At 41.3% G+C, this 27,149-nt stretch overlaps 1 protein-coding gene across 1 annotated transcript in view; it reads right to left on the bottom strand.

Annotated features, from left to right (window-relative positions):
- The window catches only part of LOC311064908 (1-acyl-sn-glycerol-3-phosphate acyltransferase gamma-like), a 45,033-nt gene extending 22,124 nt beyond the window's left edge, over window positions 1-22,909 (bottom strand). Inside the window, exons 1-3 of the mRNA XM_084084959.1 lie at window positions 22,709-22,909; window positions 3,965-4,021; window positions 2,740-2,955 (exon numbers count right to left, since the gene is read on the bottom strand). Coding sequence (XP_083941085.1) covers window positions 2,740-2,917 — 178 coding nt within the window. The 5' untranslated portion in view covers window positions 2,918-2,955; window positions 3,965-4,021; window positions 22,709-22,909. The remainder of the gene's footprint in view (window positions 1-2,739; window positions 2,956-3,964; window positions 4,022-22,708) is intronic.
- Window positions 22,910-27,149: the final 4,240 nt, after the last annotated feature.

Raw genomic sequence — 27,149 nt, 5'->3', positions numbered from 1 at the left:
AACATGTTTTTTGTTCGGATGTTTGATGTGAGTGAAACACATAGAAACACGTATATCTACTTTGTTGAATAAGTTTAGGGATAATCTGACGCTATCGAGATGTACAGCATATTGCGGCGTCAAGTTTTAAAGTCCTGGTGAAATGGCCTTTTCTGTCATTTTATGTTAAAGTTTCAGTCTGAAACGCTGTTCCAACCAATCAGAAGGTCCCGTTCCCCCGGACTATGGGAACTCTCTGCTGCAGGCAGCGCAGCAGAAGGCTAGTGTTTGTGTTCATTTGTGCTCGCTCATGCTGCCTAAGTCAGAGAGAGGCGGCCAGTGAGAAGCATGTTTGTTACTACATTGCTTATTTCTAATCTAAAATGTTTTCAGATACATATTCTAGTGTGCTGATTAAGTTTAAAACGAGTAATACACCGTCTGGACGTCATCTTGAATGATATTCAAAACGGCGTAGTCCTGTAATTGAAATCAGGTGCGAGTGGAGGAACGTGCAGCTATGGGAGTCACACAGGTGAATGAAATCAAGACTTCATTTATATTCATAAGAGTCTATCCATGTATTCACGCAGCACGTTTGCGTTCACAGGAAGCAAATTAAGATTGGCCTTTTAGGGACTTTTGATATTTAAAAAAAAACACAAAAATTACGATCACGGATATGCTTTAACCCAGGGGTCTTCAAAGTTTTCAGGGGACCTCTCAGCTAGGGGACCCCCTAGCTGAGAGAGAGATGAAGCAGGGACCCCCTCTATATTGTATAAAAATTGTGTTTCAGATTTAACTGTTTTTGTTTACCGGTACTTGGTCTGCTCTTTTTTCCCTCTACACCAAACACCTCTTTGCCAAAAAATTGCCGATCTACAAGCTCACAACGCCTCGCAGCGCGAGGCGTTGTGAGCTTGTAGATCTGCTATTTTTTGGCTAAAGTTCTCCTCAGAAAAGAGATGCTAGGGTTCAAGTGGTTAAGGTAAAAAAAAAATCACATCACACAAAGATTTGGCGGACCCCCTATAGTAACTCTGAGGACCCCCTAGGGGTCCCAGACCCCCTGTTGAAGACCCCTGCTTTAACCCAATAAAACCGGGAAAGCATCCGTGTCATCATTAATTACTAAAAGTAATTAATGATCTTAGGGTGTCCGCTGACAACAAAAATATATCTGTTCTCCTACTCCTTGACTTAACCGCTGCTTTTGACACGATTGATCACAAAATTCTTCTACAACGCATGGAGTACTGGATTGGTTTGTCAGGCACAGCCTTGTCTTGGTTTTACTCTTACCTAACAGGCAGAAGCTATTTTGTCAGCCTAGCTAATTTTGACTCAGACAAACATGACATCTGTTCTGGTATTCCACAGGGCTCAATTCTGGGTCCCTTATTGTTCTCCCTGTATATACTACCACTGGGAGAACTCATCGCCGATCACGGAGTGAACTTCCATTTCTATGCTGATGATACCCAGCTGTATCTTTCGGTAGCTCCAGACGACCCCTGCGCTCTAGACCCATTGTTGACCTGTCTGTCCAGTATAAAATGCTGGATGAGTGAGAACTTTCTTAAGCTAAATGAGGATAAAACAGAAATTCTCATAATTGGCTCCAGTGAGCAGAGAGAATTAATAATAAGTAGACTTGGTAACCTGGCTGTAGAAAGTAACACCACAGTAAAGAACCTGGGGGTTACTATCGACTCTGAATTGAATTTTAATGCACACATTAATCATGTCACCAAGATTGCTTTCTTTCATCTTAGAAATATTGCGCGAATTAGAGACTATCTGTCGCTAGACGACGCAAAAACGCTGATCCACGCTTTTGTTTTCTCTCGGCTTGATTACTGCAATGCACTCTACTCTGGCCTGCCTAAGAAAACAACTGACAGATTACAACTTGTTCAAAATGCGGCAGCCAGAATTTTAACTAAAACTAGAATGAGAGAACATATCACTCCAGTACTAGCTTCACTACACTGGCTCCCGGTTGTTTTTAGGATTGATTTTAAAATTCTTTTAATAGTTTATAAAGCTCTAAATGGTCTGGCACCTTCCTACCTCTATGACTGCCTAGAGAGACATGATCCAAACCGGACCCTCAGGTCTTCAAGTGCTGACCTACTCGAGGTGCCTAAAATGACATATAAAAAATACGGTGAAGCAGCATTCTGCTTTTACGGACCAACAGTGTGGAATAAACTCCCATTACACCTAAAACAGGCAGCCTCTGTCGATAGCTTTAAAGCACAGCTCAAGACCTATTTCTTCACTCTTGCTTTTAGCTGACTCTTTGGTTGATTTTTAAGTCCTCACTGTATTGCCTATTTTAATGTTTTATGCTTTTGCTTTTATTTTATTTTATTTTTTGTTTGCTTTATTGTTAAATTGGTTGTAACTGTAACTGTATTCTTGCTCTGTAAAGCACTTTGCGCTGCATTTCATGTCATGAAAGGTGCTATACAAATAAAGTTTATTATTATTATTATTATTATTTCATAATATGTTAGCGTTGGCTATTCAAAAATAGCAGATCTACAAGCTTGTACATCTGCTATTTTTTTAATCGTTTGAAAAGTGTTTTGAATAATATATATATATATATTTTTTTTAACACAAATCTTCTTCCGGGGTCCCTGGCACAAAACGTTTTCAGATGAGGGTCCACGGCCCACAAAATATTTGGGGGGGGGTCATAATATTATTTAGAAGGCATTTGTTGAGAGAAAGCAGGGCTGTACTCACGGCTCCAGAGAGAGTAGGAGAGCCGGCAGTTGATCCTGCGGTAGAGCTGCTTGTTGACGGGCCACAGGACGCAGGTGCACAGCTGGATGAAGTTGATGATGAGGCCGCTCACCACGAACACGAAGCCCATCAACAGCTGCAGGACGAACAGGCTCTTCAGGTAGGCTAGCAGCGCCATGGCTGAGGAGCCTGGTCTCCGCGCACACTACGACCAACCTGAAAGAGACACACAAAAATGTCAAAATTATTCAACATTTTCCAATACTTTCAAGATAAAAAACAATAAATGTTAAAAAATAGCAGATGTACAAGCTCGCAGCACGGTACTGAGTGACACGCTGTGAGCTTGTATATCTGCTATTTTTGAATAGTCAACGTATAAAATATGGATAAAGTCGTTAAAATTATTATTATGTGTTAACAGATGTTACTGGGGACCCCCTTTTCACAATTTTTTAATGACACCACTGTGCGACAAAGTATAAAATATGGCTTAAATCAGGGGTCTTCAACGTTTTCAGGTCAAGGACCCCCTAGCTGAGAGAGAGATGAAGCAGGGACCCCCTACTCTATATTGTATAAAATTATTTTTTCAGATTTTTTACTTAGTCTGCTCTTTTCTCCCTCTACACCTATAGCCTCTTTGCCAAAAATAGCCGATCTACAAGCTCTCAACGCCTCGCAGGGCGAGGCGTTGAGAGCTTGTAGATCTGCTATTTTCGGCTAATGTTCCCTCAGAAAAAGAATTCTAGGGTTCAAGTGGTTAATGTAAAAAAAAACTAGCTCCTATCACAAAGATTTGGCGGACCCCCTATAGTAGCTCTGAGGACCCCCTAGGGGTCCCGGACCCCCTGTTGAAGACCCCTGGCTTAAATGACAAAATCGATTCATTGATAATGTAAAAGAAAATCTAGTTATCGGTGAAATAATCGCTAAGAAAAGAATGGATAGTTGCAGCCCTAGACAGAGAGAAAGCGGTAGAGACACAGAGAGAGAGGTGTGGAGGTGAGGCAACAGTGGAAACGAAGGATGAGAGAGGGGAGTGTCTGTCAAGGGATCGGAGAAGAAAAATAAATAAATGAGTAAAATAAAAGTAAAATAAAAACAGGCAGAGATAATTAAAAAAAACTAATGGAGGTAGATTTCAAGAGGGTAAACAAAAGCACATGCTCCGTTATAGCCTGAGGTTTTAGGTCACGACTGAGTAAATAACGTGTTTTCTTACCACGGTGGGATCCTTTACAAGCCTCGCTTGCACGGCCCTTCAGCCAATATTACGGACCTGAGAGAGAGAGAGAGAGAGAGAGACAAAACAAGACAGGTCAACAACATCAAAGCAGGAGGGAAAAAATAAACTATAAGCCTCATAAAAAAAGTAACTTTGTCAAAGCACAACTAAAGGAAAACCTGTCGTTACATGGCGCCATAGGGCGTCCATTCCACCCAATGACACGTTTGACATTGGTTCGCAATGTCAACATTTCACAGAGAAATGCACAGACAGAAGATATAGGGTTTTCTTTGAGACTATATCATTATCATCTTCTCACATCAGATATATTTCTTCACAATCATAACAAAAAAAATCTCATGGGGTGTGTAAATTGATAGAAAATGTGTAATTTCTTTGGGTGAACTACTCCTTTAACAGTAACAGCTAAGTGCCCTAGGAGGCTGTGGATGGACTTATTGTTATCCTGCAGGCATCAGTATAATGGTTGCTATTATCAGAATAGACTTGCTTTTATTGCCATTTTATTGCACCCTTCCTTTTCAAAGTGGTTGAAGAGGGAACTTAACCCTTGATAGGAAACAAAATGAAAGTTAAACGGAAGAGGAGAGGAGCCACAGACGGACGCTGCACTGCATCTATTTTGTAAGCCAGACTTTATGGTGACATTTAATTTATTTTGTCAATTACCAGTGATTCATGCATCATGCTCCTTCACAGTGAATGATGCTGCTAGTCCACCATACCATCAGCACCCTGGCTGAGACCAAACTCTGCAGTAGAGCCAGACCCATATCGTTGCTGTCAGGGCAGAAACCTCTCATCTCCATTAACGTGACTCTCCACCAAACGCACTATTTCAGACAAAAACAGACTGGGAGTCTGTTGGCAAAAGTTGCCATTTAGTTCAGCACAAAGCTGGCAAGTGCTGGCTCAAGTGGTGAAACTGGTCGCTTCTTTTGGGCTTGTTTTCATAGGCCTGGTCACTGTTTCACTCACAGAATCTGGCAACACTGGAGCCTGCTCGGACTGCAGCTCGGACCAAAACTTTACCCCCCCTCTCCCCTACAGGACCGAACCTGCTCGGTCGTTGATCGACGGCAATCTAGAAGTCCCGACCCGACGACACAGCGCTATCTACAACAGATTGTCGGCAGGAGACGCTTTCAAACTCTTTCCGCGGCTGAGTCGGGCCGATATCGGAGCTGCCTTTATTCCAACTTTGTGTGTTTCTTTGTAAATGAACGCCCTACTTGAACATCCTACCTACTGTACAGCGTCACACAAAAGCATCAAAAGTAGCAGATCCCCAAGCTCGAAGCAACACGTTTTGAGCTTGTAGATCTGCTACTTTTGTGCAAATGTTTTCAAATAGAAACTTTAATAAAATACGTTCAATAGATTCAATATTTTTGCAGTTTTGGATAAAAATATCAATATCAAACTCTGTGCCAAAATATTGGTAATTTGGTAGATAAGGACTCGGGATCAGAACAAACAGATTTGGCATTGGTTTGGCTCTAACCAATTAAATCCCAGCATCCATATTCTGGGGGTAACACTACGTCACCAATATGCACCCTGCTGAGACCAAACTCATCTTACCAACCCTACAACATTCATCAGATCCCGCTTATCTCAATAAATAATGCTCTTTAAGATAGTCAAAGACATAGTGCCCTCAAAACCCTCATACGTGTTTAAGTACTTCTCCAAAGTGAGTGACACCCACAACACTAGAGGGAGCGACCATAATCTGGTACCACCCACATTTAGAACAAACATAGGGAAATTGTCATTCTACTGCTCTGCCACCAAAATGTGGAATGCCCTGACACCATCCATTAAAGGATGTGTAACACTGGTTTCTTTCGAAACTGGCCTGAAAAAACATTAGGAGACCACAAGGGGAGGTAAACATAAAGTTCCCATTTTGTACATATAGTGTTTGTATTTGTTGATGAAATGTATTATTGTGGACCAGGACAATTTTTTGTGTTATCCTTGTAGCCTTAATGTCTTGCTGTATCACGTGCCGTTTACATTTCTGACTAATAAAGTATTCAATCAATCAAATATAATAATAATAATAATCCTACTATAAATGCGTGAAATCTCCAACCTTGTCCAGAACTGCTGACCCGACCAGACCACTATACCCATAGGCCTGTATGGGAGCAACCGACTTCAAACTCGGACATGTGCATCGGCAAGGACCCAAGGGCTTGATCCATACCCAAGTGGGTATGGAGTGCCGAATGGGACTCCATACTATGGATTATGGGCATAAAAGGGACACAAACGGATACAGAGATCTCCATGGTCATAAAAAGGACACAGACAGACAGGCCGGTAGAATGGGTACTCTTGACAATGGGTATTGCATAACTGGGTGGGGCATGTAGTTGGCCGGTCTAGTAATAATACTAATAAATCGTCTCTGTCGGTTGGAAACCTCATGTCCACAACTGTTACTTTTCAGGATTCAAATTCAAAAATAACAAAAAGTAGCAGATCTACAAGGTCAAAACGCGTCGCTTTGCACCGCATTTCGAGCTCCGTTTCATCCCGTTCCGTCTGCTGTCCTGTGCAACGCTTACTGCAACTGTAACTGCCCAGTGTTGCCAGATTCTCGCAACCACCAATATTTACAAGCAACTTTACAGACAAAACTATGGAAAAAAATGCTCCTCGAAGCACAGGTTGCCGCCACGTCAGTCAGGTAGGTTATTGTGGGCCAGCAATGTTTGGAATACGCCAATCGGGATGGAATATGAAATACCAGACGGATCTGTCTTGATCACTTGACTATATGTACCGATGTGCGTGATGGATGACAATACAAAGTTTTACACAGATCGGTGCAGTTCTAAGTAAAAACACAAATCTGCCTGTTACAGTGCCACCATGAAGCTGATTTGAACATTTTCAACTGGCATTTCTTCCTTGGCTTAGTGGAAACGTGTGTGCAAAATGTTATGGAAATTGCACGCTGTGTTCATGATTTGAAGCATTTTGTTCAAATAGGAGCACTCCTGCAAACTTTGGAAGCCAATCAGGATGGAATATGAAAAGTTTTGTTTATTGACTATAGAGATACTGTGTACCAATTTGCGTGATGTTTGGACAACATCTGTAGGAGTACTGTCAAATGTGTTTTGCAAAACTCCTGGTGGCGCTATAACAGGCCCATGTGAAATATGTGGGGCAGAGGTTCTGCTCTGGCATCCAGGGGGTGTATGCACAGTTTCGCTGCGATCAAGCCAACGGTGCCGCAAAAAAACAAGCCCAAAGTCGGCTATAATAAGCAGACCTGGCAACACTGCTGGCAGCTCCACTCTTCACATGCACCGAATAATTTGCGTTGACGAATGAACGAAGGAGGGACAGCAAAACAGCCATGTGTAGGACAGACTCTGACAGATGAACACCCAGAAACACTGTGTGTGTGTCACAAAACATAATAGTCCCAGATGCCCACATCTAGTAGTTAACAAACAGCGTCAATCATCACACTAAAGTGCTTAGAATTTCTCTCTCTATGCATATCTCTCAGTTGTGGTCAGATCACATTGTTTAAATCTCAGCCGGAAGCTCAGCACAGTTAACACCAGCATCAATAGTATTCAGCAAGGGACGGACATTCGGCAAAAATAGCTGATCTAGACACATTGTGAGCTTGCACTGTAGATCGGCTATTTTTGCCGAAGGGATTTGGGATTTTGAGTGGAAGAAGAGCCATGTAGTTTGAGGTATCAGGTTTCTCGCCCCAAAGCCTGTGGAGCCCAGAAGCAACAGATAAAAAAATATTTTTGATGGCATGGACGGTTGGCGTAACCATCTGGGCACCTAGGCTGGTAATCCCGACGCGACGACCTTTGCTGCGTGTCACCCCCTCATCTCTCTCCCCATTTCCTGTCAGTCTACTGTTCCTATCAATAAAAAAGGCAGAAAGAAAAAAAAAAATCTTTAAAAATATAATATTTGATTTAGTCTATAAACTCTATATCACGCCCATGTGGATACAACCCAGTGATCTACCAAAGTTCAAGATCTACCAACGTTATAACCACACTTTCAACCTGGTTGTCATTAGGGATGTGCCGATATATCGTCCCGCGATATATCGCGATACGTTTGTGTGACGATATGTATCGTTTTGGAAAAAAGAAATATCGTTTTGGAAAAAAAAAAAAAGGTGACAACATGTTTGTTTTTTTCGGGTCAGGTGTCACGCTATTGCCCTATTTGGATTCAAAACGGCTATTGTAGCTGAAAAGCTACAAGTTTGCATGTCTGAATAATGCAAAACAGAAATATTTGTTTGCATTTGCTTAGTGTATCGGCACACCCCTTGTTGTCATGTATATTATTTTTTAAATGTTAGAAGAATTGCGTTGTAAAATATATATTCGTAAAAAAAAACAGGGTCACGACGCGACTCACTCTGAGATTGTAGACCGGCTTTTATTGAACATTTTTTGAAATATTAAACAAGGCTTAAGGTGCAATCCAGAACTTCTGTGTTTAATAAAAATATGTTTTGACCAATCTGTATGGCAGAGTATGTTAAAATATATATGTTACAGTCAAATTCAGACTGAAAAAGGAGTGCTCGTTTTCTGAGAAATGACATCTCAGAGGTACCGAGACTAGGGGGGACAATGATTTATAATTCTGTCCGCATCAGGATCAGGACATAACTCGGACGGCGCCGAGTCAGCTGAAGGTGACTTTGCAACGCTCGGCACAGCGACTTGCTCGCCTAAGCTCGCTCGGCGGTGTCGCTCATGGCTCAAGTCTTCTTCAGACGGCGCTCCTCCGTCGGTGAAAACGAGTGCACCTTTTTCAATCCGACTGGTTTTCCAATCATACTGGGACATATACACAACTGGGGTAGTTTTAGTTGGTCTATTCTTCTATTGAGAAATGTGCATCCCGTGGTTGGGTATAGGACAACACTGCAACACAATAATACACACACACACACACACACACACACACACACACACACACGGCCTGTGTCTGTCTTCATTATCCGAATGAAAAAAAAAGAACGTGCACATACACGCAAAACCTCATTTCATATTTCATCATTTAAACCTCCTACTCCGATGAATAGAGGCTATTTCTCAATCTTCAGAGCGGAGACATAGTGAAGTGTTGAAATACTATCAGGGAGGGCAGTACAGTATGTGTAGGAGAAGGAAGATGGGCAATGTGCCACCAGCAGCTGGGTCCGATGATAAGCTTCTAGCCTCCTGACGGTGCATAGCGTGCATTCTGTTACAGGCATGACCCGCGCCACGGCCCCCACAGAGGGGGAACCAGCACGTAGAGAGGTCCTGTTACGGCACACTCACTCATGTGGCTGAGACAATGCTATCCTACAGCATTGGTTCTCAAAGTGGGGTCCGAGGACCCCCAGGGGTCCTCCTTGAGGGGGTGCCAGGGGGTCCCCACGAAAAGTAGATTATGTAGCATCAGAATAATTTTAACCACCATTTTGTATTGTGCTTTTTTTGGGGGGATCTTGTCTACCAGCCAGTATCAAGGAAGATGCCAAAGAAATGCATTCCTAAAAAGGTTGGCCTACATGCAACCTCATCTGAAAAGCCATAACCCCTTCAAAAATGTGAAAATGTTGGCCCGGACCGCTGGCGTAGTGGGCCGGGCATCTAGGATACGATGTAGCCATGTGACAGCATATTGCGGGTTCGAGTCCCGATCACGACGGCCTTCACTGCGTGTCACTCCCCATCTCTCTCTCTCCCCATTTCCTGTCAGCCTACTGTCCTAGCCAAAAATACATCTTAAAAAAAAGAAAAATGTGAAAAGGTTGCCAGTATTATAATAGTGCTCCCATAAGATAATGAGAAGTGAACAACAAAGAGACAGGATTTCGTAACACATCCACTAGAGAGCACCGCACTACAATGTTGTGCACAGATGTGCTTCGGCTATTTGAAAGATGTTGTTCATCTTTGTTCCCTTTCGTGAGTGGCTTATTATCAGTATCAGCCGAGAACGCAGGAGTCTATCTATCCCCATTTCAATGCGCCAAACCGCAGGGAATAGGGATTATCGAGGTAGAGTACACCACACCTAGCATCAGCTTCAAGTACTTAACCCTTTAAGACCTGAGGCCGCTTCTAAACATTTTCTAAATCCTAACAGTTTTTCGGAAAAAAATATAAAAATATATTTTTCACGATTTTTCTAAAATAGCAGATCTACAAGCTCATAGCGCGGCACTCGGTGCCGCGCTATGAGCTTGTATATCTGCTATTTTTGAATAGCCAAAGAAATCTAAAGTGACACAGATGCGTTCCAGGTCTTAATGGGCGCACGACTTGCCGCACCACAGCCTTGCTACTCATATGCTGAGTTGGCGGTGCCCGGGATCGAACCCATGACCTTGTGGTCCAAAGGCGAGTGTTCGACCGGACGGACACACATTTGATCTTTTGCTTTTATTACTATAATTATGCAAGAATAATGCTTCACTTGCAAGACAGCAGTGCACTTGTTCTAATTTATTCACAGATCAAGTGCTCCAATTCATGTGCTCAGAAATTGCAAGTTACACAACAAAGAATGTAGCTTTTGATCATGCTCTATTGCTGTTAAAACTCAATTTGTGGTACTTACATCCACTGACCTTTGGAGAGCTTGCATGCGGTACAAATGTGCCAATTCATAATGAAAATGGGCTCCCTATTGTCAAGAACTGTGTGACAAGGGACGAGGGATAAGAGCTATACAGGGGCTGGCATGGTTACTAAAGGACCACTTCACCCATTTTCAACCCATCCTCACTAATGCTCATTATTATAGGTTTCAATTTTGTCTACTCTGTAGTAGTAGTCAGACATTAGTAGTCAGGCATTTTGTCGATAAACATTTTTGCACTGCAACACCAGGTGTGAGTCACGTGTGAGTGAAATCAAACACAACACATACTGAATTGAGTGAATCACCTGAGATTCTGAAAGAGATGAACCATTTGACATCTACTAGCTACCATTATGTACATCATTGGTTCTCAAAGTGGGGTCCGGGGACCCCCAGGGGTACTTGAGCAGGTTCCAGGGGGTCCCCAGCTAAATGATGGATAGTTAGGAACCAAACGGACCCTTATGGGTCTGTAACTCTGAGAGTGTACACGGTAGTGATGCGCGGGTCGGGTTTTTTCATGACCCGCCCCGCCCCGCGACGGAACCCAACCCGCCTCAACCCGCCCCGCGAACCCATATATAAATCTATGGCTCAACCCGCCCCGCGACCCGCGATTTTTTTTTTATTCTGTAAAATCATGGTTAGAAAATAATCCCCAAGTGTATTCAAACTGTTTTATTGTTATTATTCTTATTAGGAATATTTTTTTTTCGTGTGTGAGCGGCTGACCCGCTCACCCGCAGCCCGCATAATTGCCTCCGAAATTCTGACTTGACCCACCCGCGCCGCGGGTTCACCCGCGGGTCCCACGGGTTACGGGTCAACCCGCGCATCACTAGTACACGGGTCCATTTGGTTCCATTTGTACACTCTCAGAGTTAAATTAACATTGATTTTACAATATGAATTGGGGTCTCAGAGATAGAGATGCCATTAAATGGGGTCCGTAGCCAAATGCATGACAGACTGGGGGTCCTTGCAATTAAAATGGTCGAGAATCACTGCTAGAGCCGGAACCATCTTCTCTAATGGGGGTCCCTGGCTTATCTTTTCAAATGGGGGTCCGCGGGCTAATAAGTGTCAATTTGGGGGTCCTTGACATGAAAAAGTTTGAGAACCACTGATGTACATGACCACTCTGCCTGTGTCCATGGTGGTGCATCCCCATGTAGCTACAAGAATAAGAGATCCTATAATGAAAACGTCTTGAGTTCTGTATAAAGATCTGATTCCTATAGTCCTATAATCTGGTTGACATATCATCTCCAGTGTCTGTGCAATCTACATGTTCAATAATAAAAAGGACACAGCTAAAGTTTTTTTCCTCATTTTGGTTTTGCAGATGTAATAATTGTCAAAATGTGGTTACATACAATCATATGAAACAATAACACACTAAAATGTAAGACAATTATCACAGTGCATTAACCACTTAAACTTAACCTCTTCGCTGAAAATGGCCTATATACAAGGCAAGCCCACAACGCGTTGTGGATATGCCATTTTCAGCGAAAGGTCAACTATTTTTTGCAGAACGTTTGCCTATAATGACATGTCCATTTAGTGATGCTAGGGTACATAGGGATAAAGTAGAGACACTTCCTTATTGCCAGACTAGCGTCACTTCATGTATTTGCAGTTGTGAAATAGCCTTTAAGACATGATTACATATTTACATACATCCATGATTTCACACATGGGTACACACACACTACACAGATACAAGCAAGCCTTCAGTACACAAACACGTACTGTATGGCATTCAGCGGGGCAATTTGTTCAGCGTTGCTACGGCTGAGGGGGACAAAGCTAACTGTCAAAGCAAGGCCCTTTCCCAGTTTATGGAGCAGGTATCTGCATCCAGATGGATAGCAGGGTGACGAATGGGTTGAGGGGGGCTGCCCCCGGGGTCACGGGCTACTACTATATAGTTGAGAGCTGTGTGCATGTGATGGCTTTGTTGTTGTGGTCTGGAGAGGCCAATAACTTAGGAGCCAGTTAATGTACTATGGCTCAATTTGTTCTCGTTGGAAACTGTTAACATACAGTCGCAAATAACAGGGGAGCAGCAGAGTAAAATGGGTTCAATTATGCTTTGGTAGAGCAATAATATAAAGGTGTGCGGGCGGGTATATCAAAGAACAAAGTGCTTTGAATTGCCTCTGCTGGCAGTGTTTATTATGTCATTAATGGAAATTGACTACCAAGTACAATTACACTAGGTCTAAACTCCAACCTTATCCACTTGAACCCTTTCAACCTTATCCACTTGAACCCTACACACTTAAGTTGACTGGGTGGGGTCACCCATGGGTCTATACTTCGCTCGCTCCTTTTATCCCTCTAGACCAAGTCTCTGAGGGATAAAATAGCCGATCTACAAGCTCACAACCAGTCATGTTTTTTGAGTTTGTGACACGTTGGACGTTGCGAGCTTGAATATCTGCTATTTTCAGTGAATGTTCGCCTATATTTTTCGGAGAAGTAACATCATGCCATCTTCTTGTCGTGGTTGTCCACCAGGTATATGAACATCAAAGACCTGCTATTCTCAGCAAATGTTTTCAGCAAGGGATGCTAGGGTTCTTAACCCTTTAAGACCTGGAACAGTGTCATTTTTAGATTTGAGCTAAAAAGCATTATTTTACACTTTGGGCTATTCAAAAATAACAGATATACAAGCTCATAGTGCGGCACCGAGTGCCGCACTACGAGCTTGTAGATCTGCCTTTTTTTTTTTTAAATCGTGAAAATGTGTGCAAATCTTTGAATATATATATTTTTAAAGCGAACATTTTTAACTCAAATCTTTGCTTCTGGGGGTCCCTGGAACAACATATTCTGAGATGGGGGTCCACAGCCAAATACGTATAATTTTGGGGGTCCTTGTCATGAAAGAGATTGAGCACCACTGATATAGAAACAAGTTTTTCAGAAAACTGTTGAGATTTAGGCCTCATGCAACAGTCTTTATTAACTTCACAGAGGAAACCAGATCTGGAGGGAGCCAACACAAGCATGTGGAACACCCCCGCAGGTGTAACCTACTCCATGTCCCTAAGGGCCAAGCTGAATGAGCGTGGGTCCACCTGTTATCGAACTCACGGGTTAGAGGGAAGATTAGACCCGCTGACCGGGTTAAAGCTGCTTACAGAAAGGGACAGAGCTGCTTCTGCTCTCCCTCACCTGGATACATCTTCCCAAGCAACACACTAAATTACCAGAAGTTGCCAGCAGTCTCTCATATACAGTAGGTAGTGAAGAATCAAATAAGAAGGACCATGATTAAACAGTGCAGCTTTTGAAGAGTAGCCTAAAACAAAGTTCTTGTTTAATGCTGGTATCGGAGACACACAGCCAATAAAAAAACATGACAAATGCAGAAAACTGAAATGTAAGATTAACAAAAAAAAATTAAGAAGTCAATGTTTTTGGTGCGTTCAACCCAATAACCCTAGCTCGCCCCTGATGAAGGCAGGCAATCATTTATTAAAATATGAGAGCATGACTGGTTGTGCGGAGACTTCTTAGTTGTTATAATCACAGTTCTAAAAAACTGAACGGCTGGCGATTCCACTATCCACTGAACTCACTTGACATTTGACAACACAACACAAACCTCCGTGACACATTTTGTCCTAGAACTGTCCAGGGGCCCACTTACCAGTAGACGTAGTAGGCCATGGCCATGACCACCAACGCCCCACAGATCCCAGTGAACATCATCACAGCACTCTGGTTCAACATGTTGGCTTTTGGTTATTATTCCACCACAATAAAACCGGAATCAAAATTAAATCCTCAATAAAAAATAAAAAAAAAGGAGAGCAGCAGGCCTGTAAGAAAACACTCACAGCCTGTTGTGTTTCATGGTCGTGGTAATAATCCCATAGAAAGAGATAGGGGAGATTATGATGATCACAGCAAGAACGCAGACACAGATCCCGCTAGGTGGAACTGCTCAATCAGCATAAGGGTGGATCGGGCCCCTGCGAGTCCCTGGCACTTCAAAAAGTGCCAAAATAAGAGAGTTCCTGATGGAGAACGCAAGAAAGCCTGTAAAAAAATAAAATCCCCCCCGAGCCCACAGTCGATTCTCAAGCATACGCTATTGAATACGAGGCAGATTGGAAGATGGCCGACTTGAAGGAAGACGCATGCAAGCGGTTATGTGCATCCACCACCCCTTCTAATCCAATGGATCAGATTAGGGCTGATTAGCAAGCTACAGCTACCCTGGAAACGTCTCATCTAATTATCATCAAACAACAAAAGGAAGGATGGGTGCTCCTGGAGCAAGGATGAGGCAAGCACTTTCAACCTGGCGTCCCTATTTTGGGCATGTTATTGTAGGCAAACATGTTTCAATTGGCTTTAAGGCCGGGAAGGGAACGCATGTGTGTCATTTTAAGATTTGTTTGGCTATTCAAAAATAGCATATATACAAGCTCATAGCGCAGCACCAATAACTCAAATCTTTGCTTCTGGGGGTCCCTGGAACAAAATATTTTTAGATGGGAGGGTGTCCACGGTCAAATACATATTATTTTGGGGGTCCTTGACAAGTTTGAAAACCACTGCAACATAAGTGAAAAAAAAAAGTAAAGAAATCTAACTTTCGGAAAAAAGTACTTTAGGATTTAGAAGACATTTGTAAAATCCCCAGGAGCAAAGATTTGAGTTAAAAACCTTCAAACTAAAGATTTGCACACATTTTCACGATTTTTCCAAAAAAATAGCAGATCTACAAGCTCATAGCGCGGCACTCGGTGCCACGCTATGAGCTTGTATATCTGCTATTTTTGAATAACCAAAGAAATCTTAAAATGACACAGATGCGTTCCCGGTCTTAAAGGGTTAAATAAAAAATATCAACAAAACAAATCATAACTTGTCGCATCTTGGCTATGCATTGTGAGCTTGTACTGTAGCTTGAGCTTGATGTGCAATACCATTGTACAACCAAGTATAAATAAAATAGGGCTTCAGTGGTTAACACAATGCCACCTGCTATGCTAAAAAAGACTAATAAGATGTATTATCTGGCCTCAAAAAAAGATTACTAGTGGAGCAAGATACAGTGACTGCCAGACTCTACTTTACTTTTTTTGTCATTCCTAGCCTTACCATTGGCCACCTGTTGATGCCGATGCCACCTGATCGGAGCAGAGACCTCAAATGTACAGGTCAAAGAGTTCACCTGCATACTGTGTGTGGGAGAAGTGGTTTGCCAGCTGTTTGTTGTGCTTTCGAGTCTCTCCGGACCAAGTCTGTTGAGGGCAAAATAAACCCAGGGGCCAAAAGCTGGTTTCATTCCGCCTCTCAACAACACACAAGCTAAAGAAAAAACATGTCCAACAAACTGTGTTAATGGCTTTTGCCCATCAAAGCAAAGGACATGTATGACTGTGGGCAGGCTAACAAAAGCCTTAGGGTTGGTGACGGGGCTAGTGTCAGACATGGTTCATACAGTGAGTGTACAGGCAGGCTGAGGGACAGAAATAAACTGTCAAGCCAACATTGAAGAAAACCGAATCAAGCATTCTGTGCCCGAGTACAGGCCTTGGGCCTCCACCACTGGGCCTAAAAGTGGATTATAAATGGAGATGAAAATACATTGTGATAAGCTGGACAATGAAGGTCATTCAGATTCCAAAGCACAGTGCATTCTAAACAGTATAGCACTAATGTACATGGACTACATGCACACTAGCTGGTGTCCTGTTTCCTTTTTTTTCAGTAAATGCTGTTATGTTTCTACTGTATATCTCAGAAGGAAGACATACATTTAACCACTTTTTAAGCTGGTGTCCACGTTTTGGGCATAAGCTTGATTTGGCAAATTCCCCACACCTGTCATTTGATTACTTAGTCAGTCCACTTTCCACAGTCAGTTTGCACTCTTCACACATTCTCCACAGCCGTTTACCACTGATAACATCAGGGATCTCCATAAATGGGCCAAAAAGGGACAAGGACAGAGAGATATAGAAATCTCCATATACAGACAACACAGGCAGACAGACAGATATCTCCATATATGGTCACAAAAGGGAGACAGACAGAGACGTTTACAACGGGTACTCTGACAACGGGTATTTCATAACAGGGTGGGCATGGCATTCCCTATTTGCATCGTTCCCAACTTGCATTGTTCCCGATTAAGCTGGTGCCCACTGTCTAGTCATTCTAAAATAGCAGAACATTTAGATCTACAAGCTCACAACGCAAATGCGATGCGTCATAATAAGATTGTAGGTCGGCTATTTACTACTTCCGCACGACACAGTCCTACAACAAACTTAGTAGGACTGTGTAAATTAGACCCATTTGAAATCCTGTTTTCAGCTTTACCTCGCTGATGGCTGCCTAAGTGGTCAGCCTTGAGTGCAAGGGGGGGGGGGGGGTAGAAGTTAGGGGTTAAGTGTCTTGCTCAGGGATACCTGGACACATTGCCGGGGCTCGAACCTGGGACCTTCTGTTTCCCAGGCCGACTCCCATTCAGCTATTAGACGGACTCCCAATCAGCTATGGCCAACATCGCCCCCCCCCCCCCCCCCCCCCCGTTAACGTGAGTGGTTAATGAGCCTAGTAAAAGGGCTTGTGAAGGAGGCCTCAATTTGCTATGTAGCATTTCCAGTTCTCCTACTCGCCTCCATCATCATCATCATTCCCTATAGGCTCTTAGCCCTACGCAAGTTTCTAAGCTGAAGGCAGAGAGATGATTAGGGCCGTTATGATTATGACATTTTACTTGACGATTAATTGTTGCTCAAATTATTGCAATTAAATTGTCGTTGAACATTATGAATTGGAATATTATGAATAAAAATTACATTTCCGTTTGGCTTCGTAAACAAAAAAGGTGCACAGGGCAGATATGACAAATCACTTACATCATTTTATACTTAAAAAAAAAACATGCATAGTGGAAATATCTGAGCTACAACGCGTTTTGAGCTTGTAGATCTGCCATTTCCAACTACGTTGGAAAAATATATGAAAACATTTACAACTTGTAAATTATGACGATTATGTCAAAAATAATGGCGATTATTTAATGGTTGTTGTGACAGGCCTAATTCTAAGCTGAAGGCAGAGATGACTGGTAAGAACTGAAGATTCTCAGAGATGACTCTTACTGTAGTCAGCAGAACGGCAAAAAGCATCTAGGCAGTTGAAAGCCATGAATGGATGAACAGAGGTCACACTTGCTGTTAACCCATTAAAACCGGGAACGCATCTACATAACCACTTTAACCATTATTTTATTCTTTGGCTATTCAAAAATAGCAGATATACAAGCTCATAGCGCTATAAGCTTGTAGATCCAAGAATCGAGAAAATTTGTGTTAATCTTTGAATATATATATTTTTTAAAGCGAACATTTTTAACTCAAATCTTTGCTTCTTGGGGGGGGGGGGGGGGGTCCCTGTGCTGGAACAACATATTTTGAGATGGGGGTGCTCGGCCAAATACATATAATTTTGGGGGCCCTTGACATGAAAAGGTTTGAGAACCACTGCAACATACGTTTTTTTCAGAAAACTGTTTAGAAGCACATTTAGAAGACATTTGTAGAATCCCCAGAAGCAAATATTTGAGTTACAAATGTTCGCTTTAAATGTTTTTATATGTTCAAAGACTTGCACGAATTGTCTTGGTTAAAAAAAAATAGATCTACAAGCTCATAGCGCTGCACTCGATGCTGCGCTATGAGCTTGTATATCTGCTATTTTTGAATAGCCAAAGTATAAGATAACGGTTAAAATGTAAAATTACACATGCTTTCCCGGTCTTAATGGGTTAAGTACCTTGCAGTTTACGTAATGGGTGCCACTAATATACAACATGACCGTGTATGTTTTTGATGAAGCAGCAGCATCACGCGCTGCAAGAAAAGCATGGAATTATAGTTCATGGGTCATTCATCCTGGTCGTTTATATAGCCTCATCTTTGTAGCAGTCTCTTTCAGTGCTACAGAAAAGTTTATGATTAAACTATGGGTGCAACAGTTAATAACTATGGGTACAACAGTTAATCGAACTAATCGCCTATAAAAGAAAATAAAGAATTGAATAAAATCGCTATTTTGGGCATGTCATAGGCAAAACGTTTCCAAAGATGTAAAACATTTAGAAAATAGCCGATCGACCAGCTCACAATGCGTCGCGACGCATTGTGAGCTGGTCGATCTGCCATTTTCACTATTTTAGCATGACACCATTCTGGAACAAAGTATGAAATAACTAGCGATGTGCATGACTGACCAAAATTAAAGTCGATTATTCTACTGATATTAATAACGGATATTCGATTATTCGACCACAAAGATAATATAGCGTTATATATTTTTTTTAAAAAGTATTCAAATATTTGATATTTTTGACCCATCCATAGAAATAAGTAGTTAATCGATTTGTTGATTTTACATTTAAAAACACACTTCTCAAATCTCGATTATTAAAACATATATTAATTGGAAATATAATCTATAGACTAATCACCAGGTACATAAATCGATAGTTGTAGCCTTAATTTACATAATGGCTTTATCTTTGAAGCAGTCAATTTCAAAAGAGACTTAGAAAAAAGTTTATAATTTAACATGATGTGCTTGGACATGCAATGGATTACTTTAAGAAATAAATCATGTGAATCTTTCATTCCATGTGGCTCATTTATGACCGGGGACGATTAAGGTGGAAGGCCAGACTGTCCTTTACCAAAAGTCAAGAGATGGAAATGTATTCTAAACAGTATTCTGTTAATGCTCATGCTCATTAGTCTGCTAATGGTTCATAGGAGCAAACACATTAATCTGTCAAAACTGCATCAACATCATCCTTTTATTCCCAGACAAACCTTTAACTGTGCAATGAAAATGTGTAATTAAAACGTTGACAACAGGTCGACTCCAGGCTATAAATGGTCTTAAACAGCCGACACGAGACCAGAGAATAAAGATATGTCCCAGCATTCTAATCTCTCCCAAGGACAGCATGGTCCTTCATTGTCCAAGCCCCCCCCCCCCACCGCCACACACACACACACACACACACACACACACACACACACACACCTCTATGGATTAATGAGATTACTAAGGCTAGTTACTACTAGAAACTACTAGACCCTGTTCTGAGAACCCCTTCAGTGTTGCCATGTCTGCTTATTATAAGCAAATTTGGGCTTGTTTCGGTTGCTCATTTATCTCGCAAAAAATGTCAACACAGTGAACAACCCCTTGCAACGTCCACACATTACAATTCTCTCTGCATAGTGGTCCGAAATCTCCTCCTCTAATGCTCTGCTGCATTACATACATAAAATGTCACAAAAGAAACACCCAATACAATACTGAAGTGAATCTAAAGCATTTCTTTACAATTTGTTCTACCCTGCAGTTTTGCGTACAGCTACGAGCCAATTTAGAAGAGCCTGGGCTACATGCCAAAGACAGTATGTACCAGGGACTACACGGTTATGTGAAATGGATCACAGGAGTCAAGTCTAAAAAGAACAAAATGTTTTTTTTTTTTGCATGCACATGAAAAAAATAAGTCTATAGCTGCACAATATCTTATTTATATAACCTTTATTTTTGCCAGATAGTTATAGAACAAATATCTCTTTTATCGAGTGAGACCTGGCGCCAAATGGCAACTGATAAAACACACAAGAACTAAAAGGAAAAATATTTAGGGTGAGGACTCGGAGGGGTGGAATAGAGGGAAGGGGGCTGCTGAGAAAGGAAGGTATATCAAGAATACCACGGCTAAAACATATATATATTTTTATAGGGGATGACAGAGCCGTTATAGCTACACAAACTGCATTTTTTTAAAGTTATCCTCGACTTGAGGGAACTGAACTCCAGTAACCCTGTGTGTGTGTGTGGTGGGTGGTACGACATCGTTACAGCACCGCACGTCACACACTCACAGCGACACAAGGCGCACATGATGTGACATGCATGCAGTCAGACACACACCTTCCTAGAATAAAGGTCTATGTGAGCAGTGGGGGTCCAGGGACTGTCAAGGTTCCTTGAGGAGGGTTCTAAATTTACCCATACAAGTCTGTAACTCTGGCAGTGTACAAATAATGTGTACACTGTCAGAGTTAAGGGAAGGGTCCTCCTTGGAATTTAAAATGTTTCAGAACCACTTGGTCTAGAGCAGGGGTCTTCAACAGGGGGTCCGGGACCCCTAGGGGGTCCTCAGAGCTACTATAGGGGGTCCGCCAAATCGTTGTGTGATAGGATTTTTTATTTTTTTTACATTAACCACTTGAACCCTAGAATTCCTTTTCTGAGGGGAACATTAGACGAAAATAGCAGATCTACAAGCTCTCAACGCCTCGCAGCGCTGAGAGCTTGTAGATCGGCTATTTTTGGCAAAGAGGTATAGGTGCGTGTAGAGGGAAAAAAGAGCAGACCAAGTAAACGATTTTTAAAAAAATCTGAAACACAGTTTTATACAATATAGAGGGGGTCCCTGCATCATCTCTCTCTCGACTAGGGGGTCCCTGGCCTGAAAACGTTGAAGACCCCATGGTCTAGAGAGATCTGAGTGCAATAACGTTAGGATGTGACCATGTCACACAATCAATGACACATAATCGGGTTAGGGTTCAAGTCAATGTCTGACACACACACATTAACTGATTGACTTTGGCCAACGTTTTTTTAGGAAGGCTAATACAATAACAGATAACACCCCGCAGTTACCGCATAATAACACGGAATACAATGAACAGACACGCCTGTCAAAGTGTCACATAGAGCTGACAATAGCTTTCGATAAAAGTGTACGTACGACACAATATATACGTAGTTTAATTTTAGTCATAGTGACATGGTTCATGGTTGGAAGACTTATTAATACGACGAAGTATACGGGTAAACACTTTAGGCTAACTTCAGGCACTTAGAACATTGTGTTTTTTTGTATAACACGTTCAGTTTGTTTGTCACAGACAAAGCTTTCTGTAACAGTTACACCTCGTTTCATACAGAGTGTGACTGAACGCTGAATTAACGTGCAAACCGGCCCGTGTCGCTTTTTTTTGTGTTGCTAACACTATGCTAGTTAGCAATACGTCACACAGAAATTGGTGGCCCATCAACTGTTGTGACTCTAGATGTCACTGTGTGTGCTGCATCTTCACTTAAGTTTTGTGGCAGGTACAATTTAGAGCCTTTTGTAATAATCATTCTCAATCTTACCTAAATGGGGGGGGGGTCACTAGATTTCCCTCATTAATCCTGTAAAAAGACAAATAAACGAACTCAAATCTAGACACCACCACAACAACGCACCCCTATATTTCCCTCATAAAACCTGTAAAGCAGTGGTTCTCAACCAGTGGTCCTTGAGGGGGGTTCCAGGGGGTCCCCAGCTAAATGATGGAGAGTTGATGACCAAATGGACCCTGATAGATCTTTATAATTTATGAGATTATTAGATTAATTTATTGTTAAACATCTGCATTACTTGAAGAGTTGTTATCTTGATCAACCTTTGCCTGCTAACTCTCCTATGGTACAAAGTACAAACATCAATACAGCATGGAATTGTGGACAAAACCGTATCCAACGATAACAAAATAATCTAAATCTTGGGTCTGAGAAGCTCATCAAATAGTGATCAGTGGCTCAAATGCCGAATAAATAATAATGGACCTTTATATTTAAGGGGTTGAAAAATCACTGCTGTAAAAAGGACAAAACTAACTAACTCAAATCGAGACTAGACACCACAACGAACTAACCCCCCGGAGTCACCAACTTCAACGGGTCGCCAATGTCGGCGTAACAGCAGTCAGCTAGCCGGCTGCCTCGCGCTGTCTAGCTGCTGACAGACAGCACTGACTCAGTAAGCGGCCATACAATTCACTTCAATGGAGCTTTATGGGCATGAGACAAACAAACGTTTCCATTGCCAATGCCAAGTGTCAAAACAGGATAAAAACAGCTGAAAATGGGGAAAGTACGTAGAGTTGGGAGGGGGTACAGCATTGTGTAAATACATAACATACATATACTGCACCTTACCTGATATATTCCACCCCCAGGAGGACAGGACGCCAAAAGCTGGATGTTTGTGCAGGTTGTGCAGATAAAACGTGGTCATATGGAGGATTAAACATAGAACTATAACCATATAAAGGTAATAAAGCCTTAGCACAATGACTTTAGATGTGCTGCAGAACCCAGAGAGCTGTTGTTTGACGGTTAAAGCCCCACGTCTCTGTCTCCCCCTTAAAGCAGCAAATCAGAGGGTTGCCACATCCGGTCCGGCCCCTAATTTTTTATCCACACAAACTAGAGAAGTAAATTCAATAACTTTTTTTTAAATTTTATTTTGGATGGCATTCCCCCAGGGTAACAGGATAGGTGGCTATGTTGTCCAAAATGTAAAAAATATATATATATTTGGAAAATGTTTTTAACCAAAGTTGAAGTATACATGATTAGAACATGCTTAAACATTCTACAATTAAGGTCAGATTGTTCTACAACTGCTACAAATTGCTACAAACCTGTATATCCAGTCATTTTGCGGCATAAACAATCTTAAGTTGAAGGATAAAATTACATCTGATAATGATGTAACTGCATGTTCACATCATGTATACTTTACATTATTTAAGACCATTTTACAAATATACATATTTTCATATATATATATATATATATATATATATATATATATATATATATATATATATATATATATATATATATATATATATATATATATATAATTACCTGTTTTGGACAAAATAGCCAATTTTACATCGAGGTGCCCAGATGTCTGTGTAGTGCCCACCTATCCTGTAACCTCTCCCAGAGAGCATTATAGCCTACCACAAGTTACAGTATTTATTCAGCAACATTTCAGATGGCCATAGTCGATTATAAATAATACACCTAATATATAATGTTCTAATAACAGTTGTTTTACCCATCTATCAGATCAGAAAATGTTTTTTATAGCAAGTGTGATGGGACCCAGGCTTAATTCTAAACAACTTTTTTTTTAATAGGCTATTGAATGTAGATTTAACAAGTACAAGTGTCCATTAATGAATTGAGAGGCCACCACACATCTCTTAATGCCCGATTATCTTCAAGCATTCTTCAAACTACTTTAGACCTCTGCTGGTGAGTTTGTAACACTGCATTCAGATTGAGGTCTCTCAAGGCCCCAAGGATAGTTCAAAGAGCATTGGGTTCAACTTCAATGCTGAAATAAATAAATAAATAAAATTCGTTCAGCATTGAATTTTGACCTGCAGTGAGACCATTGAGTAAGAAATAAGATGTATTGTCAATTCTGCTTTATTTGCATATATAATAAGAAATAGGGCTGTAGCGATTATTCTATCAATTACTGTTTTAATGAATCTAATAATCGAGAAATGCAGTTTTTAATATATTTTTATATATATATATATATATATATATATATATATATATATATATATATATATATATATATATATATCGATTAATCACTTAAGCCATATTTTATACCTCTGTGCACCAACGTTGTTGCGCACAAATAATGAAAATGGGCGATCTACATGCTATTTCCACTATTTTGGAAAGTTTTTACATTTTTTGGGGAAGATTTTCATCTATAGACCCCTTAACAGACGACGTCACACTGATAAGAACCAGTATGCGTGCAACCAGTATGCGCTAAATGAAACCCATTCTATCAGGTCTCGCCAGGACGTGCCACACTAGCCAACACACAAGAGGGGGTTGGGGTGTGCTGAAACTAGCGCACCCCGAAACAACAGGTTGGAAATTGATTGCGTGAAACAATCACCTGCGCATCCAGTCTCAATGTTAGTAAACAATTAATTGGTCTATAATGACATGCCCTAAATAGGGATCAAAATTATTTAATTAAATGATAGATTATCAATATATTATTTTATAATTGATTATTTTGTTTGACTGTTGCATGCCTAATCAAAAACACTTCACTCTGAACACCTCACAGGTAAGGCTGTCTTGCACCATGCAAGCATGACTCATTTTCTCTGTGGGGGTGGGGTTGCTGTCAGGTCAACATATTGGCCTACCTGGTTATTTGGGTTAATGCAGGCTATCCTTATTGTGGATTAGTGACAGCACACTGAAGCAGTGTCACTTTCTCCCATTCACACAACACAACACAACAGCCACGCAACGCAAGTGGGATAATTATTGTAAAGCTACAAAGCAACCAAAGGTACGGCACCCCCATTATATTCAAAGCCTGATCCAATCCTAAAACGCCTCCTGCTCACTCAGATCAGCACGACCGGGACAACGTTCCACACGCCCCCTCCTTTCTGGTTACCAAACTGAGGAATGAACTCCCAATTGCAATTAGAACTGCAGACTCACTCCCAACCTTCTGCCGTAATCTGAAGACTCACCTCTTCAGACTACACCGTAGCCCGTAGCCCGTAGCTCTTGCCCCTCGACGCTTATGCGAAGGCCAAAATGCAATTTAGATAGCATGTTATGTAGACAGATGCCAGGTGATTGTTAACCTGGCATCCTATAGTGTGTATAGTTTCAATGTACAGATTATTGATATTTTTGAATATTCTAATGTTAGACTGATGATAGGTTCTTGGTTTACCTATGATCCTAGATTACCATCTCTATGCATCTGATGCATTACCTTGTGTTGTCCTTGCTTAAATGTAAATCGCTCTGGATTAAGAGCGTCGGCTAAATGCCTAAATTGTATATGGTATTGTCATGTTTCTTTTTCCTTTATTTACCCTCGTATTCATCGCTGGTTCATGGTGATAAATTCAGAAAGTAGTGTCATGTTCAGAAAAGGACTCAGTTGACCAAATGGCTTATTAAAACATATTCTTATCCCCACAGTGAATAGAGGGTTTTTGTCATTTTCAACAGTATGACTGAAGTGAAGATTGAAATGTTAGTCCTACTGACAATTCCACACTATCTTGCTCCTCGACACATTTCCAGGGCCGGGAATCAAACCTGGGACCTTTTGCTTTTCACTAAAGGCCGCCCTAGAGAAAGATTCAGCTCTGTGGCACTACAGACACTTGTACACAGAAATGAGACAGTTTAATGAAAAGATTAATCTTTAATTATTACTCTTCTTCAAACATTTCTCAATCAGAACAGCAGCTTCTGGTTTGGCACTTCTCTCCAACAGTTTGTGAGGATTGACATTGGTAATAAAAAAAGACATTCACTTGCACTGTTCATCTTACAAAACCCTTAAGGCCATTTAACAGCAAGGTCTCCTACACTGACACCTAGGACATTGGATCTCAAACGTTTTCGTGCCAAGAAGAAATTAATGTGTATTTGTCCGCGGATCCCCCATCTGAAAATATTTTGTTCCAGGGAACCCCATACAAGATTTGTGTTGTTAAAATGTTTCCCAAAAAATGATTCTTTGGAAAAGTGCAGATCTGAACTTGTAGAGTTTACATTTTGATAATATATTAACTCATTTTGCTGGGGACCCCCTGGAACCCCCCCCCCACAAGGACCCCTGGGGATCTACTGAGAATCACTGACCTAGGGCAGTAGTTCTCAGCCTGTGGGTTGGAACCCTCAGGGGGGTCCCCACATGATGTTGGGGGGTCCCTAGATGACAGTGAAGTGACAATTTAAGGACTTTTAAGACCTATTTAATACCTAAAAAAAAGTTGTGAGCTGTAGTTCGGCTATTTTCACAATATTTATCTAGAACCGAGTCGAACTAAATGTAATGTCTCAACTCCAACAGTTCCAAGTGCTTGTCAGGGTCGGGGTCCCCAGTTGAAATATGATTATTTTGGGGGTCCACAGTTATGTAATTATTTTGGGGGGTGCCCAGTTCAAATATGATTATTTTGGGGGGTCCCCAGTTCAAATATGATTATTTTGGGGGGGTCCCCACTTCAAAGGTGATTATTTGGGGGGGGTCCCCAGTTCAAATGTGATTATTTTGGGGGGTCCCCAGTTCAAATATGATTACTTTGGGGGATCGCAACCTGAAAAGTTTGGGAACCCTTGACCGAGGGGATTGAGAAATGACCCTGATGGAGAGTGAAATGAGGACATTAGCATGAGTAAATATAATTATGTGATCATCAGTGCAAATAGCCACGTCTCAATTTGAGATGCTTAAGACATTCATCTAACACGTAAAGAGAACCGCATACATTGCTAAGGTCATTGCATAATTTACAAGGAGAGACGGAAATCAATTAATTAAAAAAGATTGTAAAACAATTAAATGTTATGTAAAAGAAACAATCACATTTCTTGTCTGAGACAAAGTGAAATCTAACTGAATCAGGGAGCACATATTAGAATTAGGTCATAAGAATGGTAGCTCACAGAGGCCTCGACTCATTGCTCTCCCATTTAAATGCGAAAACTGTACTTGAAGTGCATCGTGAGGCATCATAAGTGCAATATAGGCATACAATAATGCTTACATGCACAATCATTT

Source organism: Gymnoscopelus microlampas (assembly GCF_963454915.1).
Source record: "Gymnoscopelus microlampas genome assembly, chromosome: 17".
Lineage (NCBI taxonomy): Eukaryota > Metazoa > Chordata > Actinopteri > Myctophiformes > Myctophidae > Gymnoscopelus > Gymnoscopelus microlampas.
Note: the sequence above shows the minus strand (reverse complement) of the source record. Positions and strands in the feature narration are given on the sequence as shown.